This window comes from Hesperophylax consimilis, chromosome 11 (genome assembly GCF_061612785.1).
Source record: "Hesperophylax consimilis isolate HC1 chromosome 11, BYU_Hcon_1.0, whole genome shotgun sequence".
NCBI lineage: Eukaryota > Metazoa > Arthropoda > Insecta > Trichoptera > Limnephilidae > Hesperophylax > Hesperophylax consimilis.
In genome coordinates, this window is record NC_142846.1 from 11,597,617 (window position 1) to 11,613,869 (window position 16,253).

At 35.8% G+C, this 16,253-nt stretch overlaps 2 protein-coding genes across 2 annotated transcripts; one reads left to right on the plus strand and one right to left on the minus strand.

Moving 5' to 3' along the window:
• Positions 1 to 826: 826 nt before the first annotated feature.
• Positions 827 to 5,230, minus strand: LOC149419794 (uncharacterized). Its single transcript, XM_089637541.1, has 8 exons — positions 5,118 to 5,230; positions 4,959 to 5,039; positions 4,693 to 4,869; positions 4,391 to 4,553; positions 3,813 to 3,996; positions 3,336 to 3,514; positions 2,260 to 2,436; positions 827 to 1,057 (listed from the first exon to the last, which is right to left on the minus strand). The coding sequence occupies exons 1-8, from the start codon at positions 5,156 to 5,158 to the stop codon at positions 827 to 829; spliced, it is 1,233 nt and encodes a 410-aa protein (XP_089493667.1). The 5' UTR covers positions 5,159 to 5,230.
• Positions 5,231 to 5,626: 396 nt separating this feature from the next.
• Vang (Strabismus domain-containing protein Vang) lies at positions 5,627 to 9,719 on the plus strand. Its single transcript, XM_089637031.1, has 5 exons — positions 5,627 to 5,830; positions 5,954 to 6,109; positions 6,453 to 7,184; positions 7,776 to 7,997; positions 8,290 to 9,719. Exons 2-5 carry the CDS (start codon positions 6,018 to 6,020, stop codon positions 8,876 to 8,878), a joined length of 1,635 nt encoding a protein of 544 aa, XP_089493157.1. The 5' UTR covers positions 5,627 to 5,830; positions 5,954 to 6,017; the 3' UTR covers positions 8,879 to 9,719.
• The last annotated feature ends 6,534 nt before the right edge of the window (positions 9,720 to 16,253 follow it).

The following is a 16,253-nucleotide window of genomic DNA, read 5'->3' on the forward strand; positions in this document are numbered from 1 at the left end:
ATTTTATATTCATTGCCTTCATAAAGGGATGGACACCTTCGGAACCGAACTCCCTAAAAATACAAAATCACATTGGTTAGAAGAGAAAAAACTGGGGTGTTATTTTGAAGTTAAATGCAAAATAAATCTCGTAATATGCATAAGATACTCACTGTTTCATAAGATGGACCATTCGCTCATTAAATTCATTTTCTTCTATCAATTTGCTTTTAAAATCTGCCAAAAGTTTCGATTTTTCTTTTTCCTAAAATATTAAAATATAAACATTGTAGGTTAAACCTGATTACTGCTCAAATTAATAAACTTGACGAGGTCATCAAATAAGTATCGGTGCACATGCGGCTACATTTATAAGGAGCTGTACTGATTTCATCGAATTGAAGAAGCCAATGCCCACCAATAAGCAGATTTATAGAATTCTGACGACTGACGAAAGATTGACAGCTGTCTACCGCCTGTATGGAGGAATATTCCAATATCGAGTTCAACAGAGGGTATGTAATTAATCGACGTGTTGTCATTTTTCTACACCCTGGAAGGGCTAACACAATAGCCAGGCGGCTGCTAACATCAAATTCACTCAACAGATAATACACACTAGAAATAATTTCCATGTGGATTTGAATGGAAACTGACATCACCACTGACTTAGTGCCTTTTGATTCTAGCCCATTTAGCATGCTCTCTGCCTCTTACACTGTCTGATATTGTACATATATCGCCATTCATTTGGATCCAAATGAAAATTTTATAATAATGATGAAACGAATTTGGTTAGACTTTCAAATCATGAAACACGCCTACATCGCATTAAATGTATTTTTCTTTACTGTATGGATCTCACCTTGGCAATCTTGGAGAGTTCCATTTGCTCCTCCAGGTACTGTTTGTACGCCGCCTTCGCCTTGGCGTCTCTCTCCCTGTCTTGCTTCCACTGCTCGGCCATTTGCTTCTCCTTCCGTAGCCTGGTCTCCATCTCCTCGGCTGCACTCCTGGCGGCGGCTTCTGCTGCCTTTCTTTTCTCTTCCATCTGCGTGTCACGCCCCACCATTGCATCCTGGAAATTAAACAATTAGTATAATGCTTGAATGTGGCAATGTCAAGAGTCAGAATAACAGAAGAGCATGTATGAATATGAATGAAGCAAGGACTGTATGCTAAGACAAGGTTGTGTGGCGGTCTATCCCCTCTGTAACAAAAGGTTTGATGGTTAGTTAGTTTTGGAGGAGTGGCAAGTTCAAAATTATAATATATTCAACTCAATAACTAGATGGCCTCAACCAAGTGGTTCTATATTATAGGATAGAGCCAAGATCTGAAATCTATCACTCTTGTCAAATAATTGAGAGTAGAAGATAATATCGGTATCATCCTGGCGACAGGCCACAAATCAGTATCAAAACGTTGCTTGAAATGGCTTTAGGTATGTGAAGTGAACAGTTTTTAGTAGTCAGGTACTTTCCAACCTTCCTCTTCCTCTTCACATTTTTTTCAGCTTCACAACCTACTTCAATTTAAGATGTCATTGTCCCAATGGCTCCAGACGGCTTAGAGCAGTTGGGACTCTTATGGCTAAGATTTCTGTACACCACTTACTAATACGAACAAATTATTTAATTAAAACTTTGTTCCAACTTAGTTACTACAAGAAACAATTATTTACGTCAGGAGAGACTGAAAAATATGCATTACAGTTTGACTTAAGTACCTATGTAGTTAAAATGAATACATGCAATATTGCATAGATGCCATGTTTAATCCTGTTAGTATGATGTGACGTTTGCCGAAAGATTCAACCACAATCTAAATACAAGCAACTTATTTTAATAACCTAAACTAAGAATCCAAAAACCCAATTTGTGCATGATTTTCCATCTCCCCCGACATAAATAGTTGTATGTTGTACTAATTAATTTGAAACAAATTAATTAACTTTGGCATATTTAGTTGTAAGCTGAGAATAGAAATTATACCCTCTTGTGGAGCATTCACATAAAAACAATATCGATTGAGTCATACTCGCTGTAAAATTTAATAAAAATATTTGCTCGTTAGAGTAATAGAGTGCTCGTTCAAACACTGTAATTTTTGCTGTATTTTTATTTGTATAACTATTACCAATATATCAAAACATTTTTCAAAACTTAAAAACCAATAATTTTTTTTAAAAATGCATAAAAAACTACAAAAAATTAGTCAAAAGCAAAAAATTTATAATTAATAATGGTATTTAGATTTAAGTGGTAGTAATTAAAATACCTTTAGAAGTGCTTTGCTTTTTCTTGCTAGCAAAATCCTTTGCTTCTCACTTTCCTCGCATTGCTTCTGAGCTACCTCAGCCACCATCAGATCTTCTGCCTTTTCCCTGGCCTCTCGCTCTGCCTTGATGGCGGACGCATGCTGACCATAAATCTCCAACTGTCTTCTTTGGTTCGCCTATCAACAAACATTTATTTATATTATTGACTGTTGTCTGTTATTTAAATTACGAGAAAAGGGAAAAAATAGAAATGACAGAGAAAGGACTACATATACTTGGATTACCTTACACACCTACCTACAAGGCATACACACATATGAATAATAAAATAAGCAGTGTCAAATAGAAAAAACCATACATTAGCAAGATAATTTAGATTCAAATCCATTAATTATGCCATTTTACTGGAGAAAAAGTTTGAGGACTGAAGTGTTGAGTAGGACACGATTTCAGAATGAAAGAAATACTGAAATGGGGTGTTGAGGCGTTCCACCTTAAATGAGGTGAGGTGTTGAAAGGTGAAGTATGAGGTTTGAAAAAGCCAAACATGAGCTTTAATCTTGTACAGCCAAAATATATATTTCCCCAGGATATTTTCGTATTGGGAGTATAATTTTTCAGGGTGGCATAAAATGTTGCATACACGAAAAGTAGTGCCTTTTTTTAGTAGCATCTTGTACGAGGTACTCAACACTAGTTCGAAGAAGACAGATCAGTATATTACCAACGATTTGGCAAATCATATAGACGAGGCATGTGAAAGAATATGTATGATAGGATATTTATGTGTGGAAAAAACGAAGAGTGTGTGACAGAGAAGTGTGGTGGTCTGTAACATCCCTGATTGGTTAGATGTTCTCAATATCTATCCGGTGAAAGAACACAACTCAAAATCGAAATGTACTTCTCAACCTTCTTTTTCCTGATCTCATTCCCTTCCCCCCTTCCTTTAGCCTCACATCATATCCAAAGTCTGGATGCCCTAGTACCACTGACTTGGGGCTAATGGGACTCTTGAGCGGTAAACACACATCAACATAACATAAACTTCAGAAAACATTTATGGAAAATATACCTTATCAGCAAGTTTCTTTTTCAATTCTTCTTCATGTTGTATAAGACACATTTTGGTTAGACTGCTTTCTAAAGCTTGTTCCTGATCTTTGGCCTTCTTGAGATTCTCTTCCCGAGCGCTGATTTGAAGTTTTAGACTCTGATTTAGCATCATTTTGGCATCATTGATTTTCTGTGTCTCTATTCATAAAAAATATATATTAGCAACTTAAATCATGAAAACCAAAGTACAGCTTGACCTACTTTTCTTTCCTGGGACCAAATGCGGAACTAACTAACAATTTAATTTTTTTTAAATACATAATACAGTTTTTATGGGCAAAATCTACATTAGCGGCAACACCAACTGCAAATTTAAGAGCGTCGATCTTGGAAGCTTCCAAAAGCATTTCTGGCATTTCCGTTTCTGTTGTGTTTTCAAAATTTACTTGGCAGAACTTTATTACACTACTTGACAAATTATTAATCAGTGCCGTACCTTTGGAAATGATTTTTTCTGCCTTTTTTGTTACACCCACCATAAATGTATCCATTTCTTGCCTGGCCGCTAACTCCTTCTTTTGTTGAGTTTCTTTAGCTATCTGCACTTGGGCATCTAAACACTTTTTTCTTTCCATTTCACTTTGATATCTTTCAGATTGTTCCCTTTCTGCCTTTTCTCTCTGGAAATTATTTAATTTTAGGTTGAAACAGATTTTTTTTTGTAGGTATTCAAGAAAAATGAGAATTGGAAGGTGAAGGACTAAAATAAAGGCTGCGAAGAATCTTATCATTCAAATTCATTTATATAATACACTGGGTTGATATTGAGATGAATATCCTACCTAGATAAAAATGCTAATTTAGATAGATACCCAAACAATTCAATGAAAAAACTGGTGTAAATGAATTTATAAAAAAAACTATTATATGTCAGCTGCACCACAGAGGCCTTAAAGTTTATGTGTAACAATTTGAATTCATGTAACTTCACAATATATGCCTAAATTGCTACAAATAAAAACTAAACTAGCTTTAACTATTATACATACAATTTCTCATATTTTTTAGTCTCACCTTGGCTTCAGAGTCATTCTTCATAATATAGAACCACATATTGTTAATTTCTCTCTCGTGGTTGCGCTTTTCTTCCATTTCTTTCATTTGCTGCTGTTGGACATGTTGCGTTTCCAACTCTCTACGTCTCCTCAACAATGGTTGTATATCCTTACACTTGGCCCTAAAAAAAAATAAAAAAAACAGCACGCCTGTAAGTTTTACTCTATGAAATAGCTATGAAATAGCTGAACATATGAACACCATTGAAGTTACATTACTTTACGCTTTCAACGGCATGAAAACCAAAATAAAATGCTCACATGTCTATCTGCAGCTGCCTTCTAGCCATTAGATCCTCTTTTTCTCTGGCTTTTTGCTCTTCCATGGCTTCCACCTTATCTCTTTGCATTTGAATAATGAGATCAATTTTTAGCTTTTCATGAATCTTCAACTCTCTGAATAATACATTATCTTCCTCGTCTATCATTAGTTTCAATCTAAAATAATAAATTATAATTTGTGAAAAGGTTTTTATTTTTACTTCTATTTACTTTTAAATTATCAATACTCAAAACAAGATAAATACTTTCTCCTCCTCAGTCGTAGAGTATCTTCAAAAGCCTCCAAACCTTGGGTGACTCTAGCGGCAATGTTTTTTGTCATAAACCTATGAAAACAAATGTTTGATTTTTGAGTGAGTTATTTGATTGTATGTCACATGTTTGATAATTATCACATAAAATACCTCTTTTGGGATACATCTCGTTCAATACAATTGCTTCCCATCTTTCAGGCAAAATAAATATGAAAATTAAAAATTTAATCCACACACTGTAATTACCATTCGGCTTCTTGTTAGGTCCATAAAATTACTTGACGACGGCTGCTAGTTGTTGTTATTATTTTGACCAAGTTAGTAGTACCATGTTCATGTTCATACCATGTTAGTACCTACCATAAATAAATCACTCACCATGGTACCTACCATACATAAATAAACCACTCACCTACCATATTAAATTTCTTCTGTTCACAGTTCACACCTGGTCAAAAAACTTGGTTCCATTCACACTGATTGACTGTCGATCACATAAATAAACTACGTCGATTATCGGTCGATGAAAATAATAATTATTAGTACTTACTTCGAATTATGAATTAAAATAATATTATTCTCACGTCACTATTGACGCAGAGCTGCCAACTAAATAGTTTTATTTTCATATGAAGTTAGTAACAAAACGGTAAATGCGGAATGCGTTGTGTTCCATCCCGTCCCCGTGAGCAATTAATTTTGTAAATTGTTTGGGAGGACGCGTAAATCGACTTTTCACGTGAACATTTATTTATGAAAATCAGTATAAGTTTCCCGCGTGATAATACGTTATTTCATCATTTCGGTCTAGAAACTAAATACCACGAATTGTGCAAAAATGTTGATTGACTGATCAATTTCAGGTATGTGTCAAACCGGTATTATTTTTTTTTAGATTGTAGAAATTTAGATTAGTTTCTCTATTTATGGATTATATATGTCGATAATAGATGTTAATGATCGTGTGTGTGTTTTGGTGATTTTAGGAAGAGTCAGGAGATCGGTAAAACGGCCTAATGGATCCGATTCCTAGGCCAAGCGAGTTAGATCATGGAAACTGAGTCTGTAAGATCGGAGCTCAGCGCTCGCTCCAGACGATCCCGTGGACACAGAGACAGGCAGCATTCCCACAGGAGTAGCAGGTTACAATAAAATTACTTTCACTTTATCCTGAATATATTATCATTCATATTACTTGCATGCAACATGGCTCTCGAAGTCATTAACCTTTACGGCCGTCAGATTCAGGTGTAATCAAAAGAACTGTAAACATACGAATGCTCCTAAATTTGTTATGGTTATTGACTTTATATTTTTTTCTTCGGGAATGATGTTTTGATGAAGAATACAAATCTTATTTTTCGTGATACTATGAACTAGAAAAGCCATTTGTTGAAATTTTACATAAATATTGTTTGATCTGGATTTTCTGAGATTTTATTGTTCTATTGTTGAGTTTTACAATTAAATAATATGAAATTTCAGGAGTAGCAAATCCCGTAACAAGGAATTTGACGATTCAATGGCGCCGTTCCAAACCAGTGTAAACATAAATCCGGAGAGTGGGCGCGATGGCCAGGAGGTTATCGAGGTGCAGATCCTTCCGCAGGATGAAAACTGGGGAGAAAACACCACCGCTATCACCGGCAACACATCGGACAATTCCCAATCCATGGAAGATGTCAGCATGTGGCCACCGGACGAAGGCGAAGGAATCACATATCTCTGTCGGCGTCATCTGGCAACGGCAATAACGCTGGTGTTATGCATAATAGCATTCATCAGTCCAATCGCGATGGTGTTGCTTCCCAAACTGGGCGTGTTAGGATCATCGGATATATCAATTTTAACATTGCAAGAACGGACAGTGTTAGTGGCGTGTGGGGCGGAATGTCGTGGGGCGCTGGCCGGATTAGCGTGTCGACTAGCAGCGTTGGGTGCGGGGGGTTGGGCGTTAATCTTCCGAGCCCCATCAGCCAGGTTGCCCCGTGCTCCGCTGGCTCGAGTGGCGTTGCTCCTGTTGCTGGCACTGTGTTGCTTCACGCACTGGCTGTTCTACCTGGCAGCAGCAGAGGGAGAGGAGTTTGGTGGGGAGTACCGGCAGCATGTGGCGGCGGCGGGGGCCCTGGCGGACACGCTGCTGTGTGTGCTGGTGGCCGCAGCCCTGGTGGGGGAGGTGCGCCCCCTGCAGCAGGCGTACACTGTCAAGATTATCAGGTAAGATTTGATTTTATCCAAATAGGATGTACATCGTTTTTCCTGATGTATCTGAAAATTGACCAATTTAGGAGGCGGGTATAGTTACCGCCGCCCCGAAAACCATTAATTGGATAAAACCTCTGTCATAGATGACCCCAAGTAGTTGGCTAAGTTTGGTGTCTTAGCAGGGGTGCCAGGGGTATCGGGAGAGGCCGGTTGAGGGGGACCCTTTGACCACTCCAGCCTGATTCTCTTGATCCCCTCCTTCCCCTCTATTATACACCCACACATCTATTAGGGATACTTGGTCCCATTGTCTCCAGGCAGTTCGGATTCTTTTGAGGTTCTCTACATATTCTAATCAATTTATATTTAATGTGGCATTGATTAAGATGAAGGAAATGATTCCTTCTCAGTGACTGTCTTGGTTCGACTGGTAAACCAGGTGGCACTGATTTGTTAGGACTTGAAACACAGGCTCTGGGGATGGGAAGGAGGTTGGAGTTGGGTTGAACGACCGGTATCCATGGCAAACTTGAGCCAACATTGGAATATTCTCCGCGAACAGAGTAAAAAAGTAAATAAAATTATACGTCTACATTTCCTCAGATCCCCCGATGGAGCCAGCCGATCCTTCACGTTGGGCCGTCTGAGTGTGCAGAGCGCGGCCGCGGCGCTGCTGACGCGTTACTACGCCGAATTCCCCGTCTACAACCCGTACCTGGAGAAGATACCACTGTCTAAGTCGCAGCGCAAGGCCGCGCAGTCCAGCTTCAAGTTCTACGACGTGGATGGGGCCAACGGTACGTCGGTGCAGTCCAGCCAGTCTAGGTATAACATGTTGCTATTTGACATTTCAGACAGTTGACTCCCTCGATTAGCATGGTTGCACTACAAGACAGAAATTTTGCTAATACACTCTGTATTCCAGATTAATGTGTTTACTCGTTGATTACTTGATAAAAACCGAGCATTGTTACAAAACTCTCTCAATCGTACCTAAATTATACTTCATGTGATGAGTAAGATTGTGAACACTCTAGTTTGTGTAAAGAGGGAAAATCTGAAAACAATAATAAGAAGTGAAGAAACATGTATCAATTTAGAAAATGTCTATTTTCAGGGCTGTCCTAACAGCGTCAGCGCGTCGCCGTGATTCAGCCCACAACGAGCGCTTCTATGAGGAGCACGAGTACGAGAGGAGAGTGCGCAAGCGAAGGGCACGCTTACTGTCCGCAGCCGAGGAGGCCTTCGCTCACGTCAAACGGGTGAGGAACTGCGGTAACGGCAACGGGGGTGCCCGGCCCATGGAGGCACACGAGGCCGCCCAGGCCGTCTTCCCCTCTCTGGCCAGAGCCCTGCAGAAATACCTGAGGGTCACGCGCCAACAGCCAAGACATTCGGTCGACTCCATTCTCGGACATCTCGCATGCTGTCTCGCCCGGGATCTTTCTCCGCGTGCATTCTTAGAACCTTTCCTCGGGAGCACCGTAGCGCTCCCGCACAACAGGGGGCCGCAATCCTGGGCCTTGGAAACGTCGGCCCCTCCGACATCGCCCCTCCGCGATGGACACATCTTCCAATTGCGTCAAGGAGATGTTTGTCTCTTGTGCAGTGTTAGGTTATTACCGCCTCTCACAATATCGGAAGAAATACCCGACCCAGCGACGGAAAGGTTTGTTTTGCGGCTAAACTCGGAGACATCCGTCTGACCCTCGCCCCCCGCCCCTCCCCACAGACTGGTCTGACTGTAGGCCTGCATGTTAGTGAGAATACTCATTAATGTGGATTTGCAACACTTGTTTACGCAGCCTCTTTTCTATCGATTCATTGTATTTTTATAGCAATTGTATTAGAGATTAATGATATATGATTGCAATATCTTATGCGTACTACGGTCAACTACTTGTCTTGTAGGTGGGCTGAATTAATTTTAGGCAAACAGTTTCTATATAATATCTTTACCTACTTAGGAGAAATAATGTTCACAGAAGCTTTAAGACTAGCGGTGTCGTTTTTGCGACATGTGGAGCCAGATATATTTGTGCATTTCAGCTATGTATTATAAATGTAAGGAAACGGAGGAGTTTGTAATCTCATATCATAAAGATACAATTAAATATAAATCTTCTACCTGACTGAAAGGTAGAATTTGTAAAATATTCCTGTTTTACCTAGCGGCTATTTAAATAAGTAATAATAATATGTATAAATAGATCAGTTGTGAGCGTTATGTGACTTAAATTACCCCAATTAGAAAGGTACCATAATTTTAATGCAATATGCCACTGAAACGTTTGCACAATTGAGGTTTTATTTATACAATTAATAATAACAACATACTTTAAATAATTTTACGAGTGAGATTTTTGTATATGTATTTTACTTCTCGGAAACTACAAGACTATGTGTAATACTCAATAATTTTTAACGCATTTTACATGCGTGATGTTTTTTATACTTTTTTACAAAATTATTTATTTTACTCATTCCATCCATTTTTTATATAATTTTTTAGTCGAAAATTTTACAAAACTTAGTTTTATATATCTAGTTTTTCGTAAGTACTTAATTTTTGTTTTATGCATTTTTATTGAATTATATGTGAATTTATGTACAAATATATTTTTTTATAAAATATTATTTTTATGTGTAAATCAATGTACAAATTTGAGAATATTTTAATAGCTAATTTAATTTTAATTATTTGTATATTTCGGTCACATTTTTTAAAAATATGTTTTTTTAAACACTTTAAATATTTTATGTTAACAAAACCTAATTTTGAAGTAAAAAAAATAATGTGCCACTCTTGCAATATAAAAAAAAAAAACTAATTAAACATCACTGCTATTTGTGTAATTTTTTATGACAAACGCACATTAATTTAATTCGATTTTGATATATATGTATTGCTTTTGCAACAAGTAGGAATGTGTAATGTAATTACATACATATTTTAAAATGTGCAAAATTTTGCCTCTAATATTATGTATAGAGATAATAATTATAAAATTGTGTGATTTTTTACTATGTTTAAAGCATATCACTGTGAATGTGTTAGCAATAAGAATATTAATGTTTGTGGTTAGTTTTTATAGTTTTCTACTTACATTAAGTACTTACACTACAAAACAGCTAACCGATGGAGAATATGGTATCTAATATTTATGTATATTTTACACAAATTCCAAATGTAAAAAAAATATCTACAAAACTAAATCTCATGCCCTTGTGAAAAAGGGTGATCATTTTGTGGTTTTCTAGCATTTCTAGTATTCAAAGACTGTCAAGTTCTTTTTTAATCCCGTCTATATGCAGCGTTGGCGAATATCTAGTTAGGGTATCTCATCAAAATCACAGTTAAACACACCTACAAAAGGTGATATAAAGTCATGAAAAATGATGAAACAAAAACTAGGTTAAATAGTTACATATGTAACCTATTTAACGTAATTTTTAATGACTTTATATAACTTTTTAAAGATGTGATGAATTATCATTTTGATGATTTATCCGGTCACCAAGATAAGATTTTTTTAAATTTTTATTTTTATTTTTTATTTTTTGAAAAGAAAGACAAACATTCCCGGGTTACAAATAACCCAACAATGTTTGAAAATCTCCTACTACCACCACAGAAAGCCGAAAATGTTGCTTGTGTTGTGATGGAGGACTTAGCCAGCCGAGGAATCGAACACGCGACGCTCGGGTGAGACCCAAGCGCTATGCCCACTCAACCACTGACCGGAAGATAGTATTATACAGTGACCGGATAACTTATCAAAATGACAATTCAACACACCTATATGTAACCTATTTAACCTAATTTTTAATAACTTTATATGACTTTTTAAAGGTGTGTTTAATTGTCATTTTGAGGAGTTATCATGGAACCGTATTACACATAATGCAATAACTTCTGTCATTGATATTTAAATTATGCCCCAAGCAGCCATTTAGAGACTGAAAATCTCGGTGACCGGATAACTCGTCAAAATGACAATTCAACACACCTATAAAAAGTGTTATAAAGTTACGAAAAGTGATGAAACAAAAACTGGGTTAAATAGGTTACATAGGTAATTATTTATCCTAGTTTTTGTTTCATCACTTTTAATGACTAAATCACTTTTTAAAGGTGTGTTTTTGTCATTTTGATGAAATATCATGGAACCGGATCATCATCTTCACAACTCGGTGACATTCCTGGCCAAACTTATAAATAGGACCCGAACCTCTTTTTATAATCCTAAATTATTTTTAGCTGCAGATATAAAATTTTTTACTTCTAGTAAATAATATATTCAACTGTGCATCTCATAGATAATAGAAACATAGGAGATATGGCATACTGATCCATATCACATGACTATCAAAGCGACAGGATCAATGAAAGTTGCGTTTAGTGTGCAGGTAGAAGGAAAAGACGTGGCGCTGCGGTGAATACAAACTTGCATTAAAGATGCTGGTGACTCTTGCGTGTATGGTTTCCTACTATTAATGTTTCATGACTCATCTCCCTTGTTTCTATTATCGATGCAAGGTGTATCTACGTAGTAAAGTAAAAAATATATGCATTATATTTGCAGAATGTATATTATACACGGTGTCCGGAAACTCGTAGTACAAGCGGGAAACTGGAGAATCTACACCACATTGGGAACCCAAAAAAACATAAAGTTTTTTGTTTTGAGCATTTTCACAAAAAATAATATTTTTCGGCTATTTTAGGGTTAAAGTTTTTTCTGGTGTTTAGGGTTGAACAACAGATGTTTTAACCCTGCAGAGCAGAAATATTTTATGATTACACCGGGTTAAATGAAGGGTGATTTCAAAATAATGCTTCAAATCCGAGTTTCTTTATTTGTTTTACTTTCAAATAGTTTTAATTAGTTGGGTACTTTGATCTTCAGTAATAATTTATAAGAATTTGATTAAAAAAAAAAAAAAAAAAAAAAATCAACTTCTAACTCGATTTACTCGATAACGAAAGCTCAAATCAAAAAAAAAAATACTACAAAATCGACTCCAAATGTGATGTAGATTCACCAGTTTCCCGCTTGTACTACGAGTTTCCGGACACCCTGTATTTGTAATTGACTTTCTGATTGCCCCGAGTACAAAAAAGATTGCCCAGAAAATCGCTGTGCCACTGGTAATTAAAGTATGATAATCTAGCATTTATATGTTCGCCAACATGCTTGCAATTTTTATATTAAGCGCGCATAAAAACTCCAGTGTTGCCATAAAATACATGTCAATATTACAATAATTTTATTACTGTTGACTAACTGAGCTGTTTTGCCAGGTTATGTGCTTGCCCTTTTATATTCTCCACCCTAATTTTGTCACACATGCCTCTTAGGGTTAGAATTCTTATATTTTGTTGCCAGCGAAAGTACTTTTATTTTAGTTTTTAAAACAAACCATCTGAATTAGAATTAAACCAACCGTAACTAATAAATTTATCTGTAAAACTGTGTACTCGAGAACAATTATTTGTATGTGTTCATCTGTGGATGGATAGATGATTGCCTGAATCATTCGATCTATCAATAAGGTTTTTAATACATGCAGACATAGTTGGTATAATATTATAAATAATAATAAAAAAAACGTATTCCAAAGTTAATATTCTAATAATGAATGTGGATAAGTTAATATTACGTAGCTTTTTATATTGCGTATTTACAAATAAAACATACAGAAATGATGAAATACGTTTTTTATTTAAAATTCAATGTAATTTTAGAGAGATTAGAAGTATGTATGTTGACTTCTCACAAGTAAAAATATGCAGGTAATTGAAACTAAACAACTAACCGCGAAGCCGTTTCTCATCTGTGGTAGGTAGAGAGGATGGACTGCCACACATCTCTCTTGGCATGCACCACTTGCTTCATTCACATTCATACATCGTCTGAACAATGCTAAACCGTATCCAGTGCAATCACGGCAATACATGGCGCGTAGGCGGAATTCGAGGACTGCATTGTATGAATGTAGACAACTCTAAGTAGAAGATTAAATTATTTAACTAGGATGAATTTTTTTAACCCTTAATTTTAAATTGACTAATTAACTTTTAATTTGATGTGGTTCACTGTGGTGAACATTCTGAAAAAAAAAAATTATACAAGATATTTTTTAGATATAGATAATGTGTTTTATTTTTTTCAATTATATTTATTTATTCTACAGAAATTTGGTGAATAAAAATATCTTGTTAGTAACAATTCTTTTAACTGTCATTCCGTAAGCAAAATATGTATTGGTTCGCCGCAGGTCATCTGTTCTTAGAAAGGTATTTATTTATTTTTTTGCCTTTAGAATTAGTATGTCAAATGTTGTTTTTTATTTGCTAAATAATGTTTGGTTAGTGATTGTAAAATAATTTAACATAACTTTGTGATTTTAGAGTTTTTAAACACTTATATATGTAGTAGTTTATCATTGAAGAAGATAATATCGAAACGAAACATGAAACAGAACGAGACACAGAAAAATAAAAAGATAACAGCCACAACTAGGAATCGAACCCAGGATCTCTTTGTCTTACCGGAACAGGCGTCTTAAACCACTCGGCTATTGGGACCTATTTATTAAGCGTCATATTTGAAGATATCATATTTCAAATTCCGAATTAACAAATTATCTTGCAACTAATTTTTCCCATATTTTTGGCAATATCAAAAAAATTAGATGCCAAATTTGACCCCCTACATTTGGAATTGTACACCGTAGTGAACATTTGAACTTGATGCTGTATTACTTAACTTTGGAAATGTTCACTGGGGTAAACATTGTTTTTCTGAAAATGCCAGATTTTTTTTTTCTATTTTTCCTCTTAGTTTATCATTAAAATTTAATTTCTGGTAGCCTTGCCAAATTAAGGGTTAACTGTGATTTTTATTTTATTTAACTAACCAGTCGAACGATGGCTACCCTTATTTAGGTCTCATCACTTAGCCTTGCACGATGGCTGCCTAAATTTAGGCAAACAATTTTATCAAATTTATTTTTAAATTTCCGCAAACAGCTCAAATATAAAACCAACAAATATTGGACAACCACGAAATATAGGTGGATTCACTGGCTTTAATCCACAGTAAGCAGTTTATACATTTCCCTATTAATATTCGAAGGTATGATTTTTTGAATGACTAACGGCCGTTGTTCCCATCTTTTCGAATGATCAATCTCAAGCTCCAATCAGCCAAGGGATTTGTTCAGTAACTTTCGATTCGCTTGTTTCCAAATATCTTTACCGTTGATTATCTTATGTGGCCCTACTCACTTTCATAGACAATAAAATGACATCAAAGTAAAATTTTTCAATGTTAAATTAATATTGTATTTATTTTTAATGTATAAACTGAAGTCTTGTCATTTACTGAAGAAAGCTTAATCCAGTAGTTTGGCTTCCTTAAATTGGTTGATCGCTCAGATCATCTTTCCGTTGGAAAGAGCGTAGTTGTGAATTTGAGCAGTCTTGAGCCAAAATTTCGGCTCAACAGTTGATCAGTAGGATCGGGAACAACGGCTGTTAGTATTTGATTCACTTCCTTCTTCTACCGTTCACTTTAGCGTCATATATCTATGTAATTTATTTAAATAAAACAAATAGGAGAGAAATAATATGCATTGGAATGAAAATCTTAAAAAAAACATTGTTTACAAAAATTTATTTATTTCTATTTGTAAAAAATAATTCATAATATTATTTATTTATCAACTATCCATCATATATTTTATTTTATTTTTTAAAAAAAACTACTGAAGACATTTACTACGGTAGATAAATAAAATTCATTCTGCAAGTGTGCTGCCACCCTGAGTTTTGAGAGAATTTCCTTACAAAAAAATGTAATTATTTCTATTAGAGGTTGGCTATCATTAGGGCAATTAGTAAAAAATCGATGATTAATTGAGCAGATTTGATTGTATAGGTGCGGCAACATAAAATAAAAAGTATTGGATAAATCATTTTTATTCTTTTTCCTTTACACAGAGGAGGTACATTTAAATTTTTTTTTTATTACTTCTTGGGCGCAGCGCGGGAACTTCTTTATTTGAAACACAGCGGCCATTGTGATGGGACATGGACACGGTCAAGCGGCTTGATCGCAAGCACGTAGTTTATTGTCTATGGCACTTTGTGTCAAGCATTTTGACCGTGTACCGAAGCTGGCTTGCAAGCATTGCGCAATTCTACGTGCTTGCGGCGAGGCTTGATGCGAATTTATATTTTTGTGGGAATAGACAAACGACAATAGACAAATAAATATCACGTATCATAAACAATGATATAAATTGAATAAAATTGTTATAAAATAGGTACTTAGTTATTGTTTTTGTGTTCAATTTGTAGAAATCCATCTAATTTAAAATTTTTGGAAGTATTTTAGTATTTTTTAATAATTATGACAGCGGTTTTCAAGGTCATTAATAATCAAACTGTAGAATAAATAATTTTCTGAATTTTCAATGGAGAAAACATATTTTTTGTATGAATACCGCACAAGATATTCATACAAAAAATAGCTGTAGCCTGTAATACACTTTGCAAATGCTCATGGGTAAAGCGGTACCTTAACTTGTACCATTCTTGACACCAAATTCGTTTCTTTTTATTATTTTATTCAAACATAAAGCTAACGTAAGAGCCAAGAACGCGTCTTTGACAGATTCCATTTTGCCGCGAGTCACGAAATGACAGGAAGGCATAGAAGTACATATACATAGACCACCACGAAATCACAGGAAGGCGTGGCCATGCTTGACGGAGAGGCTTGATGCGGGCTGTCAAGCCGCTAAGCATAGACAATAATAGACAACAATAGACAACAATAGACAAAAAAACTACGTGCTTGCGATCAAGCCGCTTGACCGTGTCCAAGTCCCATGAGAGAGTGGGATTGTGCGCATTCGAAAGGGCGCAGCCTAAAGTTTTTTGTATGGTTAGTTTAGTAACGACCATGTAATGGATGAGAGAGTTCGCCGTGCCGATTTACTTTCCCAACGGCCGTTCGACGAAGCTTGAAGAAATGGATGTGAGGGATGGGTGGTTCCAACAACATTGCG